At 34.9% G+C, this 14,570-nt stretch overlaps 1 protein-coding gene across 43 annotated transcripts in view; it reads right to left on the bottom strand.

Annotated features, from left to right (window-relative positions):
* Positions 1-14,570, bottom strand: part of STAU2 (staufen double-stranded RNA binding protein 2) — a 295,961-nt gene that overhangs the window by 220,900 nt on the left and 60,491 nt on the right. For 38 of the 43 annotated variants that reach the window (XM_072734497.1, XM_072734483.1, XM_072734473.1 and 35 more), the window contains one exon: positions 12,773-12,908. The exons of the other annotated variants lie outside the window; for them this stretch is intronic. In XM_072734497.1, coding sequence (XP_072590598.1) covers positions 12,773-12,908 — 136 coding nt within the window. The remainder of the gene's footprint in view (positions 1-12,772; positions 12,909-14,570) is intronic. 43 annotated transcript variants of the gene reach the window in all.

Genomic DNA, 14,570 nt, shown 5'->3' with positions numbered 1-14,570 from the left:
CAACCTTTCTTCTCTATCACTCCCCATGCCAGTATTTCACTGCCTTGATTACTGTAGCTTTATAACAAGTCTTTTACTTTTTTAAAGATTTTATTTATCCATTTGAAAGAGAGAGTGAAAGAGCACAAGCAGAGGGAGTAGCAGAGGGATAGGGAGAGACAGGGTCCCTGCTGAGCAGGGAGCCCAATGAAGGGCTAGATCCCAGGACCCTGAAATCATGACCTGAGCCAAAGGCAGATGCTTAACCACTGGAGCCACTCAGGCACCCCGTTTTATAACAAGTCTTAAAGTTACATAGTATGAGCTCTCCAAATCTGTCCATCTTTTTCAAAACTGTTTACTGCACCCCTCCAAAAAAAAATGTTTACTGCAGATCCTTTGCATCTCCACACAAATATTAATATTATAAATTTTACATACAAAAAAAACCCTACTATGATTTCAATTGGGTTTGCACTGCAACTTTATGTTAACTTTGGAATAATTGATATTTTAACTATATCAAGTCTTCTTTATATGAACAATATTTTTTAGTTGTCAGTATACAGATTGTACACATGTTTTTTGGGATTTAATCCTGAGTATGACATGCTTTTATACTACTTTAATGTTCCAGTTGTACTTTACTATTAAAAGCAATATTGTTGTTTTTTGTACATTTGACTTTGTATCCTGTGACCCTGCTCAACTCATTTATTTCAGTAATTTTTCATTTTTTTGAGTACTTAGAATTTTCTAAAAAATCATGGTGTTTGCATACAAAGACAGTTTTATTTCTTCTTTTCTAATATTTTCCCTCACTTATTTATTACTACACTTGCTAGAACTCAAGTATACATTTCCATCCAAGCACTGCTTTAGCTGCATCCACATCTCAATTTTTCATTTTCATCTTCATTATATCAAAATATTTTTCTAATATTCTTTGTGACTTCTCCATTGACCCAGGCAAAATGGAAGTGATAACGTGTATATTATTTTCTTGTTCCTCATCTTACAAGTATTCAATCTTTCATCACAAAACATAACATCAGCTAGTTATTTAGAGAAATCCCTTTAAGAAATCACATTAGGAAAATTACTTTCCATTCCTAGCTTGATAAGTCTGTATCATGACTGAGTGCTGACTTTCATCAAATGCTTTTTCTGAGCATTTGATGTTCATATTTTTTCCTTTATACAATTCTATATTCATAAGATAAACTCCATTTATCATTATATATTATTTGAGTTTAATTTGCTAATATTTTTTAAAGACTTTTACATCTGTGATCAGGAAGCATACTGATCTCAAGTTTTCTGTTCTTGTAAGGTCTCTGTCTAGTTTTAGTATCAGATAATGCTGGCCTCATAAAATTAGTTGGGAAATGTTCCTTTCTCCCATTTTCTGAGGTACTATTTCTTCCTCAAATGTTGATAGAATTTATTAGTGAAATCATTAGAGATTTGAGTTTTCTTTGTGAAAAACTTTCTCACACTAATTTAACCTCATTAAGTTACTGAAGTTTTTTTGTATTTGCTTGGTTTTTTTTTGTCCGTAAGTCAGTTTTGGTAATTTGTGCTTTCTTATAAATTTGCCTAATTCATCTAAGTCAAGAGTCAGCAAATTTTTCCTTCAAGGGCCAGACAGTAAATATTTAAGCTTGCAGGCCATATTGTTTGTCACGACGACTGTCTTGTTATAGTTCAAAAGCAGACATAGACAATACATTAACTAAATAGATATTGCTACATTCCAATAAAACTTTATTTACAAAAGCAGGCAATGAGCCTACGGAGTATAGTTTGCTGACCAATGATTTATCAATTTATAAAGTCGTTCATAAAATTCTCTTATACTTCTTTTAATGCTAGTTCCCTCTTCTATTCCAGATATTGGTAATATGTATCTTCACCTTCTTTCTTTTGTCAGGCTAGCTAGAAACATAAATTTTATTAATCCATTCCCAAAAGCAGTTTTTTATTTCATGATTTGATGGACTTTCTATTGTTTGTCCATTTTCAATTTCATTGGTTCCTGCTCCTATCTTTGTTATTTCCTTTTTTGTATTTTGGATATTTTTTTTTAAGATTTTATTTATTCATAGAGACACAGAGAGAGAGAAGCAGAGACACAGGCAGAGGGAGAAGCAGGCTCCATGCAGAGAGCCCGACGTGGGACTCATCCAGTGTCTCCAGGATCACACACCCCAGGCTGCAGGTGGCGCGAAACCGCTGCGCCACCGGGGCTGCCCTGTATTTTGGATTTAATGTGCTGTTCTTTTTCTAGCTTCTTAAGTAGGAAGCCTAAAGCATTAATTTTGGACCATTTTCTTTTCTCACATAAGCATTTAAAGCTATACATTTCTTTCTAAGCACTGCTTTAGCTCCATCCACATCTCAACTTTTCATTTCATCTTCATTTAGCTCAAAATATTTTTCTAATATTCTTTGTGACTTCTCCTTTGACCCATGTATTTAGAAATATGTTTAATTTCCAAATATTTGTGGAATTTCCAGGTATTTTTATCATTTTTATTTCTAACTTTATCCCTTTGTGATCAGAGAACACAGTTTGTATTATTTCAATTCTTTTAAATTTCTGAGAATTGTCTTATAAGACAGTTAATCATCCATCTTGGTGAATGTTCTCTACGTGTTTTAAAGGAATGTATATTCTGCTGCTATTATATAGGGAATTCAGTATTCCTGAACTCTACAGCTATCTTAGCTTGGCCTGCCATAAAAAAATACCATGTTTAAGTAAAGAACAGAAATTTATTTTCTCACAGTTCTGGAGGCCAGAAGTCTGATCAGGTGCTAACATGATCAGTTTCTGATGAGAGCGCTCTTCCTGACTTGTAGACAACTGACTTTTTACATTCTCACATGGCAAGGGCAGGAAATATGTAGAGCAGAGAGTGGGCTACCTGGTGTCTGTTCTTAAAACAGCACTAACCTCATCATGAGGGCAACACCCTTATAATATATCGAAACCTAAATACCTCCTATAGGGTCCATATCCAAATACCATCACATTTCAGTTACAGCTTCAACATATGAATTTGAGGAGTATACAATTCAGTCCATACCAGTGCCTTAGTTTTCTTATTTATCTGTCTAGGTATTCTAAGACCTGCTTATGGGTGCATGTATAATTACAATTGTTAGGTCTTCTTGATGATTTTATCCTTTCATCACTGGTAATTTTATTCTTGATAATACTTCTTGTTCTGAAATCTACTTTATCTGATATAAATACACTCAGTTCAGCTTTATTATATGTTTACATGAAATCATTTTCCATCCTTTTAACCAATCTGTGTCTTCATATTGAAAGTGGATTTCTTTACATACCATATGGCTGTATATCTTACTCTTTTATCAAGTCTGACATTCTTTATCTTTTAACTAAAGCATTTAAACTTTTTACACTTAACATAATTATTGATATGGCTGGGTTGAAATCTATCATCTTTGTTTTCTATTTTATCCCATGTGTTCATTACTCCTTTGTTCTCCTTCTTTTTTGCTTTCTTTAAGATTACATTTTTTATCCCATTTTATGCCGACTTTTGTATTCTTAACTATTCTTTTTTTCTCTGCATCAGTATATCTCTTTAACTTATCACAACTTCCCTTCACATCATATTGTATCAGTTTATGTATAATGTAAAAACTTTACCTAAGTTTTCTAGGTGCTTATGGTGGGAGGACAAATCTGGTCCTAGTTATAGCCAGAAGCATAAGCCCTCAAAATGCTTAAAAAAAAAAAAAAAAGTATTTCCTTTTCTTTTTTTAAGATTTTATTTATTTATTTGACAGAGAGAAAGAGTATATGCAGGGGGAATGGCAGAGGGAGAGGGAGAAGCAGGCTCCCCACTTCACAGGGAGACAGATGCAAGGCTCAATCCCAGGAAACCCAGGATCATGACTTGAGCCAATGGCAGATGTTTAACTGACTGAACCACCCGGGCACCCAAGCCCCCAAAGTATTTTTAATAATTTTAGTCTAATATTTGGGGAAACAGATGTTGAGTGGAGACCCTCTTTATATTTCACTTCAAAGAAAAAAAAAGGGTATTTCTATTTTATAAAATGAAGTCTATTATATCTGGTCTTACCAAATGAGTAAGAGTTACAGTAAGTTTTGTTTTAAAGAGTTATAATGTCCATTAGTTCTTATTCTTAATTTTAAATACAGCCTGCCTAAGACAGGCTGAGAGTTTCTGGCCCAGACTAAATCCCTCATTTACCCTGAAATAATTTCTCTTGCTCTCTGATTCTCTGGCTTCAAATTCTAGTTCATTCTCCCTCATCTTTGCTTTCTTAATCTGTTCAAACCCTCTTCTCTGACTCATTATGAGAGTTTTAAGATACAATATATTTTTAATATTTATTTATTATGGGTTTAGATTTATTTCCCCCAAATAAAAACACACTTCTATCTAATCTAATGTAATCCTATTAAAAATAGAGAATATTGAAAATTGTCTTATAGTCTTTCAATTCTGTAACTACCTAAAAAAAAAAACAAAACACAGTATCCCCAGGATGAAATTATCATTTTTCAAAGAAATTCCATTTTGAAAAATTGCAACATACATCTCATGTATAAAGCATGTAACAGAGAAAATAATATATTCTCCAAACCAAGGTATATAATGTACAAAAGGCAAAATTATACATAACTACTAGAATTAATTTCTGCTTTTCACCACTTCACATTTATTTCATTTCCCCAAGAGGCTTTAAAGTTGTGTGCTTGGCTGACCTTTTTCTGTTAAGCTGTACCATATAAAACCAATATGTTTTATAGGACAAAAAAGGTCAAATATTAGTGATTTTATATGGTTTAACCTCTCATTTATCAGTCAACCATCCGCCTTAGAATACTAACCAATGTGAACTCACCCAGTCTGTATGTTGTTTTTAGCAATACACAAGCACCATCTGGTGGGCAGAAAGCAAAACTGTAGGCTTTTCCTGTTTATACCACTACTGCTACAAATATATTGTTTCTCAACTGTTCTACTTTTCAAGATTTTTTTTTAAGATTTTACTTATTCATGAGAAACACACAGAGAGAGGGGCTGAGACACAGGCAGAGAGAGAAGCATATTGCATGCAGGGAGCCCGATGTGGGACTCGATCCTAGGTCTCCAGGGTCACTCCCTGGGCCAAAGGCAGGTGCTCAACGACTGAGCCACCCAGGTGTCCCTTCAAGATGTTTTTTAATAGGGCATTACAAACTAGTGAAGAACACTTAGATTACAGTTTGAATTGTACACCTAAAACTAATAAATAACAATGTAAGTTAACTATAATGGGATTAAAATAAAAAACTTAATTAGAAAAAAGTTTGTACAACTGCAAAATAAACTATGCCAACAAAGTAATTAACAGCTAGTCAAGAGCCTATATAACAAACTTTGAAATATAATAAGTTATTACAAAAACTAAAACTTTGATTATTTCTAGTTTTACTGATAACCAACATAATGAAATAAAACCAGTTCATATACTTCAAAAAATTTGTTTCACCCTATCAAATTTTCACTGATAGCTACAGCTGCCCAGAAAGTCCCAAGTCTCATAGATTTATCTCCCAGGGTACAAGAGGGGAGACCATGAAGATTTGAGGAACCTGGTTCCGCCCAGTGGAACAAGTAACTTCTGCAAAATAGTCCTCTTTCCTTCTTTAACTTACCATGACTCATACCAAACATCTTAAGAGAAAGTAACTTTACTAAACTAGCTACAAGTGACTGGACCAGGAATTGAATACTTTAGTAAACAAATAAACGAACACTATCTTGACACAAAATATATTAACTGCACCTGAGGGTGAAAGTGCTTGGCACAGGGGCATGCCACAAGATTTTTCCAAATCAAATAATGACACACTGGCATAACCAAATCCTTTTGGGAATGAAGTATAAATCATAGATGAACAATGAACAGACTGGTCACTCAAACTTAGGTTCCCACGTGTACTTTCAACAAACCTTCAAAGCCAAAGATAATCTTCCCACACCCTCCACTAAGGGTTTAAAAAGTAATAAAATGAACTCCCCCAATATATGCCATAGGCAATCTAAACTCAACATAGTCAAAATGGAATGCCTCACGTTTCCAAAGACCCACCCCAACTCCTCATTGTGAACAATATTACTACTGATCCAGATATGTGAAAGTTATCCTTAATCCTCCCTGAATCAATCAATCCCCAAGTGCTGTAAAGTCCACCTTCTAAATATCTAGACACTGCACCCACTCCATCTTCACTGCTCCAGGCTCTCATCAATTTAAGCCTGAATTACAACATCCTTGTAATTCATCTTTCTCCCTTGAATTTTAAGTCCTCCAAACTATTTCCCACATACTGCCAAAGCAATATGCCTGAAACAGACACCTAATTATTTTACCCCTTAGCTTAAAATCCTTCAATGGCTCCCAATCACCTTCAAGACAAATCTAAACCTCTTTGCAAGGCCATTTGAGAACATCGGACTCAGCACCCTGCCTGAACTTCAGCCTTTTCATGACAGACATACCAAATTCCTTGGAAGTCCATGACGAGCTGAACTTCTCAGGATTCCTTATGGTTGTTCCCAAAACCTAGTTTGCTTTTCCTTATCCTCTTCACCTGGTTAGTGCATCATTAACCTTGAAAATTCAGTTCAAGCATCAATTCCTTCTGGAAGACTTCTTTGAATCCCCGGTCTGAGTGAAGCACTTGTTCTCAATGTTTTCATAGCACCATATGATCACATTTATCACTCTGTTACTGTTTCTCTGCATTGTTTTCATCTTCTAATGGACTCAGAGTCTAACAGACTGTCTTTCATCAACATATCTACTCTTAACACAACATATGACAAAGAGTAGGCATTCAGTGAATATTTGCTTAATGGAAGACCTCACCAAAGACCTTTCATTTGGTATTATTATCCCTACTTAACAAATGAGGAAACTAAGGGAGGTCTAGTGCCTTGCCCAAAACCACACAGCTAAAATCATCAGAATGAGGATTTGAACCAAATGTTCTGACTGTAATGGAAATGATTTTCCTTCAGAATCTTTGCCTTCAGGGAACCATTCATAAAAGAATTGTGCTCTGCAGAGCAGCTTGGACGGGATTAATCCCTGTTTATCCAGGTTAGGCACAAACCCAAGCACAGCCAATTAAAGTATTCCCTTATCCCAAATCTAGTCTAAATGACGAAGGGATGGACAGTCTGTTCAAAGTCTTTCTTGGGACTTTCCTAAAAACTATACAAAAATGTGTTCCTTCTTCGGTACTACACATCTAAGGGGTATGTAGCATTTGAATTACAGCAAACTAAAGTGAGCTTCTTTGAAAAAGAAGTAGAGCAGAGGAAAATGAGAGAAGAGCAGAAAAGAGAAGTGGAAAATGAGGGAAAAGAACACTAACGCCCTATATTCAACCATGCCTGACAATCTTCCCAGTTACATATGGCAAAAATCCCCATTTTCACATAGTCTAGTTTGAGTTGTGGGCCTCTGGCCATCTGCATCAGCAGACTGTTGATTTTCTGGCCACTAGCCAAGCAATAATGCTTCTTGCATCTGTACATACAACAAAATTGATAAACTGTCTATAGAAGGCCTGATATCAGCCATTCTGTTCTTGAGATCACGTATATCATTTTTATAACAATGACAGAACAAAGCATAAAATGCTCTCCAATCTTTACATCTTATACTTTGTTATATAAATTTTTATAACTTGCAACTTTATATCTGTTAGCAAACAGTACCTCAAATAAGAAAGCAAAAGATGGGGCAGCCTGGGTGGCTCAGCGGTTTAGCGCCGCCTTCAGCCCAGGGTGTGGTCCTGGAGGCCCGGGTTCAAGTCCCACATCAGGCTCCCTGCATGAAATGGAGCTTGCCTCTCTCTCTGCCTGTGTCTGTGCCTCTGTGTCTCTCATGAATAAATAAGTAAAATTTTAAAAAGAAAGAAAGCAAAAGACGTAACTGGACGCATTCATTTTCAAACATCTTAGGTGTAACAGACAGGTACTTTTGAAGCCAGGTTGCATCCAGATTTTGCTCATGGATAAATCTCTTCCCCGGCCATCATAAAACAGGGCAGCAGAAGGGCAAGATGGTGGGCACTTTCTTTAAGTGCCTCCTTAACCTTTGAGTTTGAGTGGAGAAAACGCATCATTAAAGAACAGAATTTAGGAGTGCTTGAGTGGCTCAATCAGTTAAGCATCCGACTCCTGGTTTCAGCTCAGGTCATGATCTCATGTCCTGGAATCAGGCTCTGTACTCAGTGTAGAGTGTATTTCAGATTCTTTCTCCCTCTCCCTACCCCCTCCCCACCCCGCTCGTGCTCTATATCTCGCAATTAAATAAATAAATAATCTTTTTTTTTTTTTTTAATGACCCAGAATTTGGGACACCTAGGTGGCTCAGGGGTTGAGCGTCTGACTTAATTCAGCTCAGGGCGTGATCCTGAGTGTGGGGATTGAGTCCTACATTAGGCTCCCTGTGAGAAGCCTGCTTCTCCCTCTGCCTGTGTCTCTGCCTCTGTCTCTCATGAATAAATATAATCTTTCTAAATAAATGAATAATAACAAATAAATGACCCAGAATTTAATGAAAAAATAAATATGTTTTTAAAAAATCAACATGGGTAAATGTCTAACTATTACTTAATATTATTTTAAGTAGAAAATGAAAGGACCTTTACATAAAGCCCTCTAAATGATATCTGTTTCTTGGGCTTTTTAACCTTTCATTCCCTGCCTTATTAAGAAGCTACTGATTCACTTAAGAGACTGAAGACCGTCTCCTCTGATCTTTGGCTCCAAATTCTCTTGACACATTCAGGTGTTGTCATCTGCGAATTAAGGTTATATGTAAAATCCTAACTTTTACAACCTAATGAGTAATGGTTAGGTTTGCCCTTCTGTGAGCAGAGAGCTTTACAACTGAAACATGGCTTGGCAGCTTACCGGTACTTCCCTATTTTCTTTTTACCCTTTTTGTGATCTGCAGGATATTCTAAAGACTCTCCAACAGTCTGAAACAACAATCTGAAAGCAAAGTCCACTTTACTCATTAAATGGGAATGGCCTAAAGCATAACCCCTTAGAGAAGTCATAAATAAATTCTTATATACCTCATGACAACCATGGAATCAGATCTTGAAACTAGAAATTGCCAACAAGGAAAAATGTAAGCATTCTTAAAAGAAAACCTACAATAGAAAAAAAACAAAAACCCAAACCCCATGACCCATCACACCCTCATATACCAACTACTCTTCCCTTTGGTTCACTCTTTCCCAGCCATACTGGTCTCCTAGAGAAGACATCAACAAGCCTGCCGCATCCCTAACTCAGTGGCTTTGTACTTGCTGTTTGTTTTGCTAAGAATGTTTTCTCCTTCTCTCATAACATACACACTACTCATTCCTCCTCTTCTTTTAGCTCTTTATCAAAAATCACTGTCTCGGTTAGTAACCACCACTTACTGACTGCCTTCCCTACTAGAACATGACCTCCATAATAATAATCCAGAGATTATTGCCAAATTTTTCATTGCTTCAGTACCAGATTTCTTTCACTTAAAAGTAATAAATTCACTTATCAAAACTCCAGTAAGATTTCAATAAAGAACTACAGATATCAAAATATATAAGCATTTAAATATAATATCCTCCTGAGTCTTCATTATAGAACATTTAAAGTAAAATATCTTCAAGTATAAAATAGGCAAGGTGTCTCTAACTCAGGTAACCAAACATATCTATTGTGCTTAAGTGGGCAAATAGTTTTATCTGTATTAGATAACCTCAGGCTTATGAGAAAGGCAATAGGTTAAGTTATACAGAAAAAGAGAAAGTAAAGCAACTACAAGAGAAATGTTATATCCTTCTTGCCACCATGTGGTATGAACATGAAGTTGAGAGCTGATAAGTCAGCCACTGGATGCTCCAGTTAGAAGACACTACTGAAGAGGATGAGAATGGAACAACACCCCAGGGAGCCAAAGACAGCTAAGGATTTAGGTCAAAAGAGCAAGGGAGATGGTAATTACTCTGTGGAAGCATTATCTGATGGGGAAAAATGGACTACACATCACCAACTGCAGGTTTTGGCAAAGGCAGGCAAGAAAGGTGTCATCTATCTGGTGGACAAAGGATGTCATCACAAAGTCCAGAGGAGCTCGGAGGACAATATAGGACACTCACACAAAGATGAGGGTCCTTTCTTTCCTACCAAGACAGTAAATTCCCCCAAATACACCTGGGAGAAAAGTGGGGAGGAAGAGAAGTCTAAGAAGATTGTACTCATTTGTTTTAGAGAATTTAAGCAATATTTAAAGGAACAATTTAAAATCTAAACTGGACTAAGTTTTAAATAGTAAATACACCACTACCAAACAAGACATCAGAAAGTATCAGACTATATATAGACCATGCATGTTCTCACATTAGAATTGTAATGTTAGTAAATACACAAAATGGGGCAACCCTCCTCGGTCCCCACCCTCTTCAGGAGCTTTATACTATCACTTTACTATCACTCAGCAAACCTCGCTTTGCAGCCCACCAAAAAAATATATATATATAATATATATATATGAAATTACTTAGAAAGTATCAGCATCCCAACACTAGAAAAAATAATTATGTAACATGAAAGAAGTGCTAACACTACAATGGCGATCATAATGCAACATAAATGTACCAAATTAATATGCTGTATACCATATACTTGCATAACGTGATGTCAATTATATCTCAATAAAAAAATTCTTTTTAGGCATTAGCAAATATCTGATCACAAGAATTTCTTAGGCATAAAAGCAGTTGGAGAAATCACACACACACACAAATAAGGCCATCTAAAACCTAAAACTGTTGCACCTCAAAACAAACAAAACTAAAAGCCAGTTTTTTCGAAGCAAAATAATTAAACAAAACAGACATAATACTAATACTCCCAACACATAAACATTTGAATTAAAGACTGGCCAAGCAATACAAATTAGCAAAATCAAAAAGGACAAAGTATTTGAAAACTATTCATCGCCACAAATAATCAATAAACCAAAATTTAAAAACATACCGTACTATCAAAAAAGACAATGTGTTTTTTAAACTCAGTGTTGTCAGAATGGAACAGAATATACTCTAAGTAATTAGTACAAATTTTAATGTAACTGGGCAACACAGTATTCTTTTTAACCCAATATTCCCCTTACAGTACTCTATTTTAAGGAAGTAATCAGTGTTTTGAAAAAAATTTGAATGTAAAGATTGCTGCACATTATTTACAATTGTCAATAAAAAGGGGGTGTGATCCCCTTTTTTGATCAAAACAAGTATATTTTGTTTAAATATTTATTAAGTATTCTTTATTTAGACTTCTTTATATCCTTATAAAGTGTATCCTAGCCAAATGAAACATTATATGGCCATCGAAAATGTCTTTCAAAGATCACTTAAAAATATGAAAAATGGGACCATCTGGTTGATGCAGTCAGAAGAGCCTGTGACTCTTGATTTCAGGGTCGTAAGTTTGAGCCCCATATTGGGTATAGAGATTACTAAAGAAATAAACTTTAAAAAAATATTTTTATATTATCACTATATTAAATTAAAAGAGGGCACAATACTGTATACACAAGATGAAAAAATTATGATATATTCAAACAAAGGAACACTATTTAGGAATAGAAAAGGGCAAGATCCAAATACAAGCAACAGGGATGAATCTCAAAAAGCAAAATACAAAAGCAAACAAACAAGAAAACCAGTATAGAAAGTGAAAAGAGCCAGACACAAAAGAGCACATACTGTATGAGTCTATTTATGTGAAATTCAATAATATGCAAAACTACAATGACAGAACCATGGTTCCTCCTGGGAGGAGGCATAACAAGTGCAAATAAAAATGAGGAAATTTTCAGGGTAATAGAAACAAGCTGAACCTTGATCATGGTGGTCATCATGAGGATACACATATAAAAAGCAATCAAGTAAAACATAAATACATATATATACATAAATAGTCATCACAAAGTACATTTGAGATCTGTGCATTTTGTCACTCATATAATATACCTCCATAAAACACTATAGAAATTGAATATAAAGGATAACTTCACTTTGGTTAAATATATGTGCAAGGAATTTTTTAAAATGTAAAATACATTAAAAATCTTAAAGGTATGTGATTCTGGAATTACAAGTTATTTATATTTTCTTTTTAACTTTTTGCGTCTTCTACATTCTCTACAATGAGTTACATGACTTTTATGAATGATCAGGAAAGAACTTTTTTTTTAAATTGTCTTGCCCATAAAAGAAAACTGTTACACTTGTAACTATACAAAATTATGGAATGTTGAGAAAGATTTCGTAAATCCTTCCAACAAATTTCCTATAAATTAAAAACACTCATGTTTGCAATGTATTGGGACAAATTAAGAAAACCACTAATTAAGCTAAGTATCTGCTTGGTAAATAAATGAGCAAATCAACTAAGAAGTCAGAGCTATTATTGTGGCATAATTTTAAAACACGGTCCTGCCTGCAACAAATACAGGGTTCTCATGAGTCAATAAAAACTAGTTCCTAAAAACCAGTTGTTGTTTTTTTAATATTCCTTGGGAGCCTGACTAATCTAAATTCCACACAAAATGCCCAAAGTAAATGTTCCTTACAATGAAATTACTCTTTGAGTTTCAGAAACTTTTACAATATGTGTAAAATAATAAATAAGAACAAAACCAAAGAAAACATACAAACCTCTGATTGTACATGCCCCGAAAGTTGTAATTAGCTCTATAATTTGGGAAAGGCTTTGGATCTAATGGCCTGTAGATGGCAGGCTCTCCCCTTTTCATAGCAAGCCCATTCAGTTCCACAGTTGGAGTTATACTACCTGTTTAAAAAAAATATTAAAAGCATACAAGTGAAATATTTCCATAATAAATCACATAAGCCGTACTTACATTACATGTAATTACCATGAAAGAAGGTAAGAGCTGATGGCCAGTCTACATGATTTTCTCAGGAGTGTATAAACAAATTACATAAACAGGAAAATTATTACTAATGAAACCTCTCTGGAGTTTTTGCAACCTTTTTTGTATATTCACAACCAAAAATTCAACTTGAAAGTCAGACTATTTAAACCAAGGGGAACACAAGATTCATACAATGCTTAATTTGGATATTATAAAGAATGTATTAAACTTCAGCATTACTAACCCCAGGAAGCTTTCGATTAATCATTAAAAACATCGTCATCTGTGAATATTTTTATATTTTGGTAATTAAGCAACTGAAATTAGCAACGAATACAGGGTCGTCAGCAATTCTTGGACTTATCTCGTGAAAATATACTTTAAGCTTTGTCTATAGGAATGTTCACTATCTTATTCTACTTTTGTAAAAGTTTGAAAAATTCCATAATAAATAACCCACACTGTAAATTATTACATATTATTTTGAGTACAAAAGAGGTTATTTAGTAAAATGTAAGTATACATGTTCCACAAAACAAATCACAAAATCACAAAAATGAAACAAAGTTTTCATAGAAAGTAAAACTTTTTTTCAGGATAAAACCTGGCTATTTTTGTTTGAATTCTGCTTTTATTGTAACATACATTTAAGACTCCATTTGTCACGTACAAAAATTGGTCCACTTATTGCAGCAGAGAAGTTGGGGCTGACATAAAGCACCTGCCAGGGGTGGTGGAGCCTGACACAAATGCACAACCAGCAGCCACGTCATAAGCAATACATCAAGAGTCTATGACTGCTCACTTTGTGTCTCAGGTCTAAAGAATTTATGCGAAATCACACTAAAGAGTATAAACAAGAACAGGAACTAAACCAAAATTAAGGGGGGATCCCTGGGTGGCTCAGAGGTTTAGTACCTGCCTTCGGCCCAGGGCGTGATCCAGGAGTCCTGGGATCGAGTCCCACATTGGGATCCCTGCATGGAGCCTGCTTCTCCCTCTGCCTGTGTCTCTGCCTCTCTCTCTCTCTCTCTCTCCCCCTCTGTGTCTCTCATGAATAAATAAATAAATTTTTTTTAAAAAAATTAAAAATAAATAAACCAAAATTAAGGAGAAAAATATAGAGTGTGGTAGGACAAAGGAAGTGGAAAAGGAAAAAGCATAAGAAAAACAGCAAAAAACATTAACATACTGAATAGTAAGTAATTAGTCTAAACACCTAATTTAATACCAACACTCAGAGCAGAGGAAGAGAAAGCGAAGAAAGGGATTCTCTTTTCTTTTTCTTTCCTACAGTATTTTACTGAGGGATAAGTAAAATGCACAAACCCTAAACATACAAATCCACAAATTATTACACATTGTAAACACTCAGTAACCACCATTCTGATAAAGACATGAACATTTCCATCACAGCTATTTCCAGTCAATACCCACCTCCCAAGTTACCTGTTCTGACTTCTGTCATCAGTTTTGCCTGTTCCTCAAACCTGAACATTTATTATTCTATCTCGCTTCTTTCACTCAATATAACAATTTTGTCAAATATATCAGCACTGCAAATATTTTTTTTATCA

Source organism: Vulpes vulpes, chromosome 13 (genome assembly GCF_048418805.1).
Source record: "Vulpes vulpes isolate BD-2025 chromosome 13, VulVul3, whole genome shotgun sequence".
Lineage (NCBI taxonomy): Eukaryota > Metazoa > Chordata > Mammalia > Carnivora > Canidae > Vulpes > Vulpes vulpes.
This window is presented reverse-complemented; position numbering and strand designations above follow the sequence as displayed.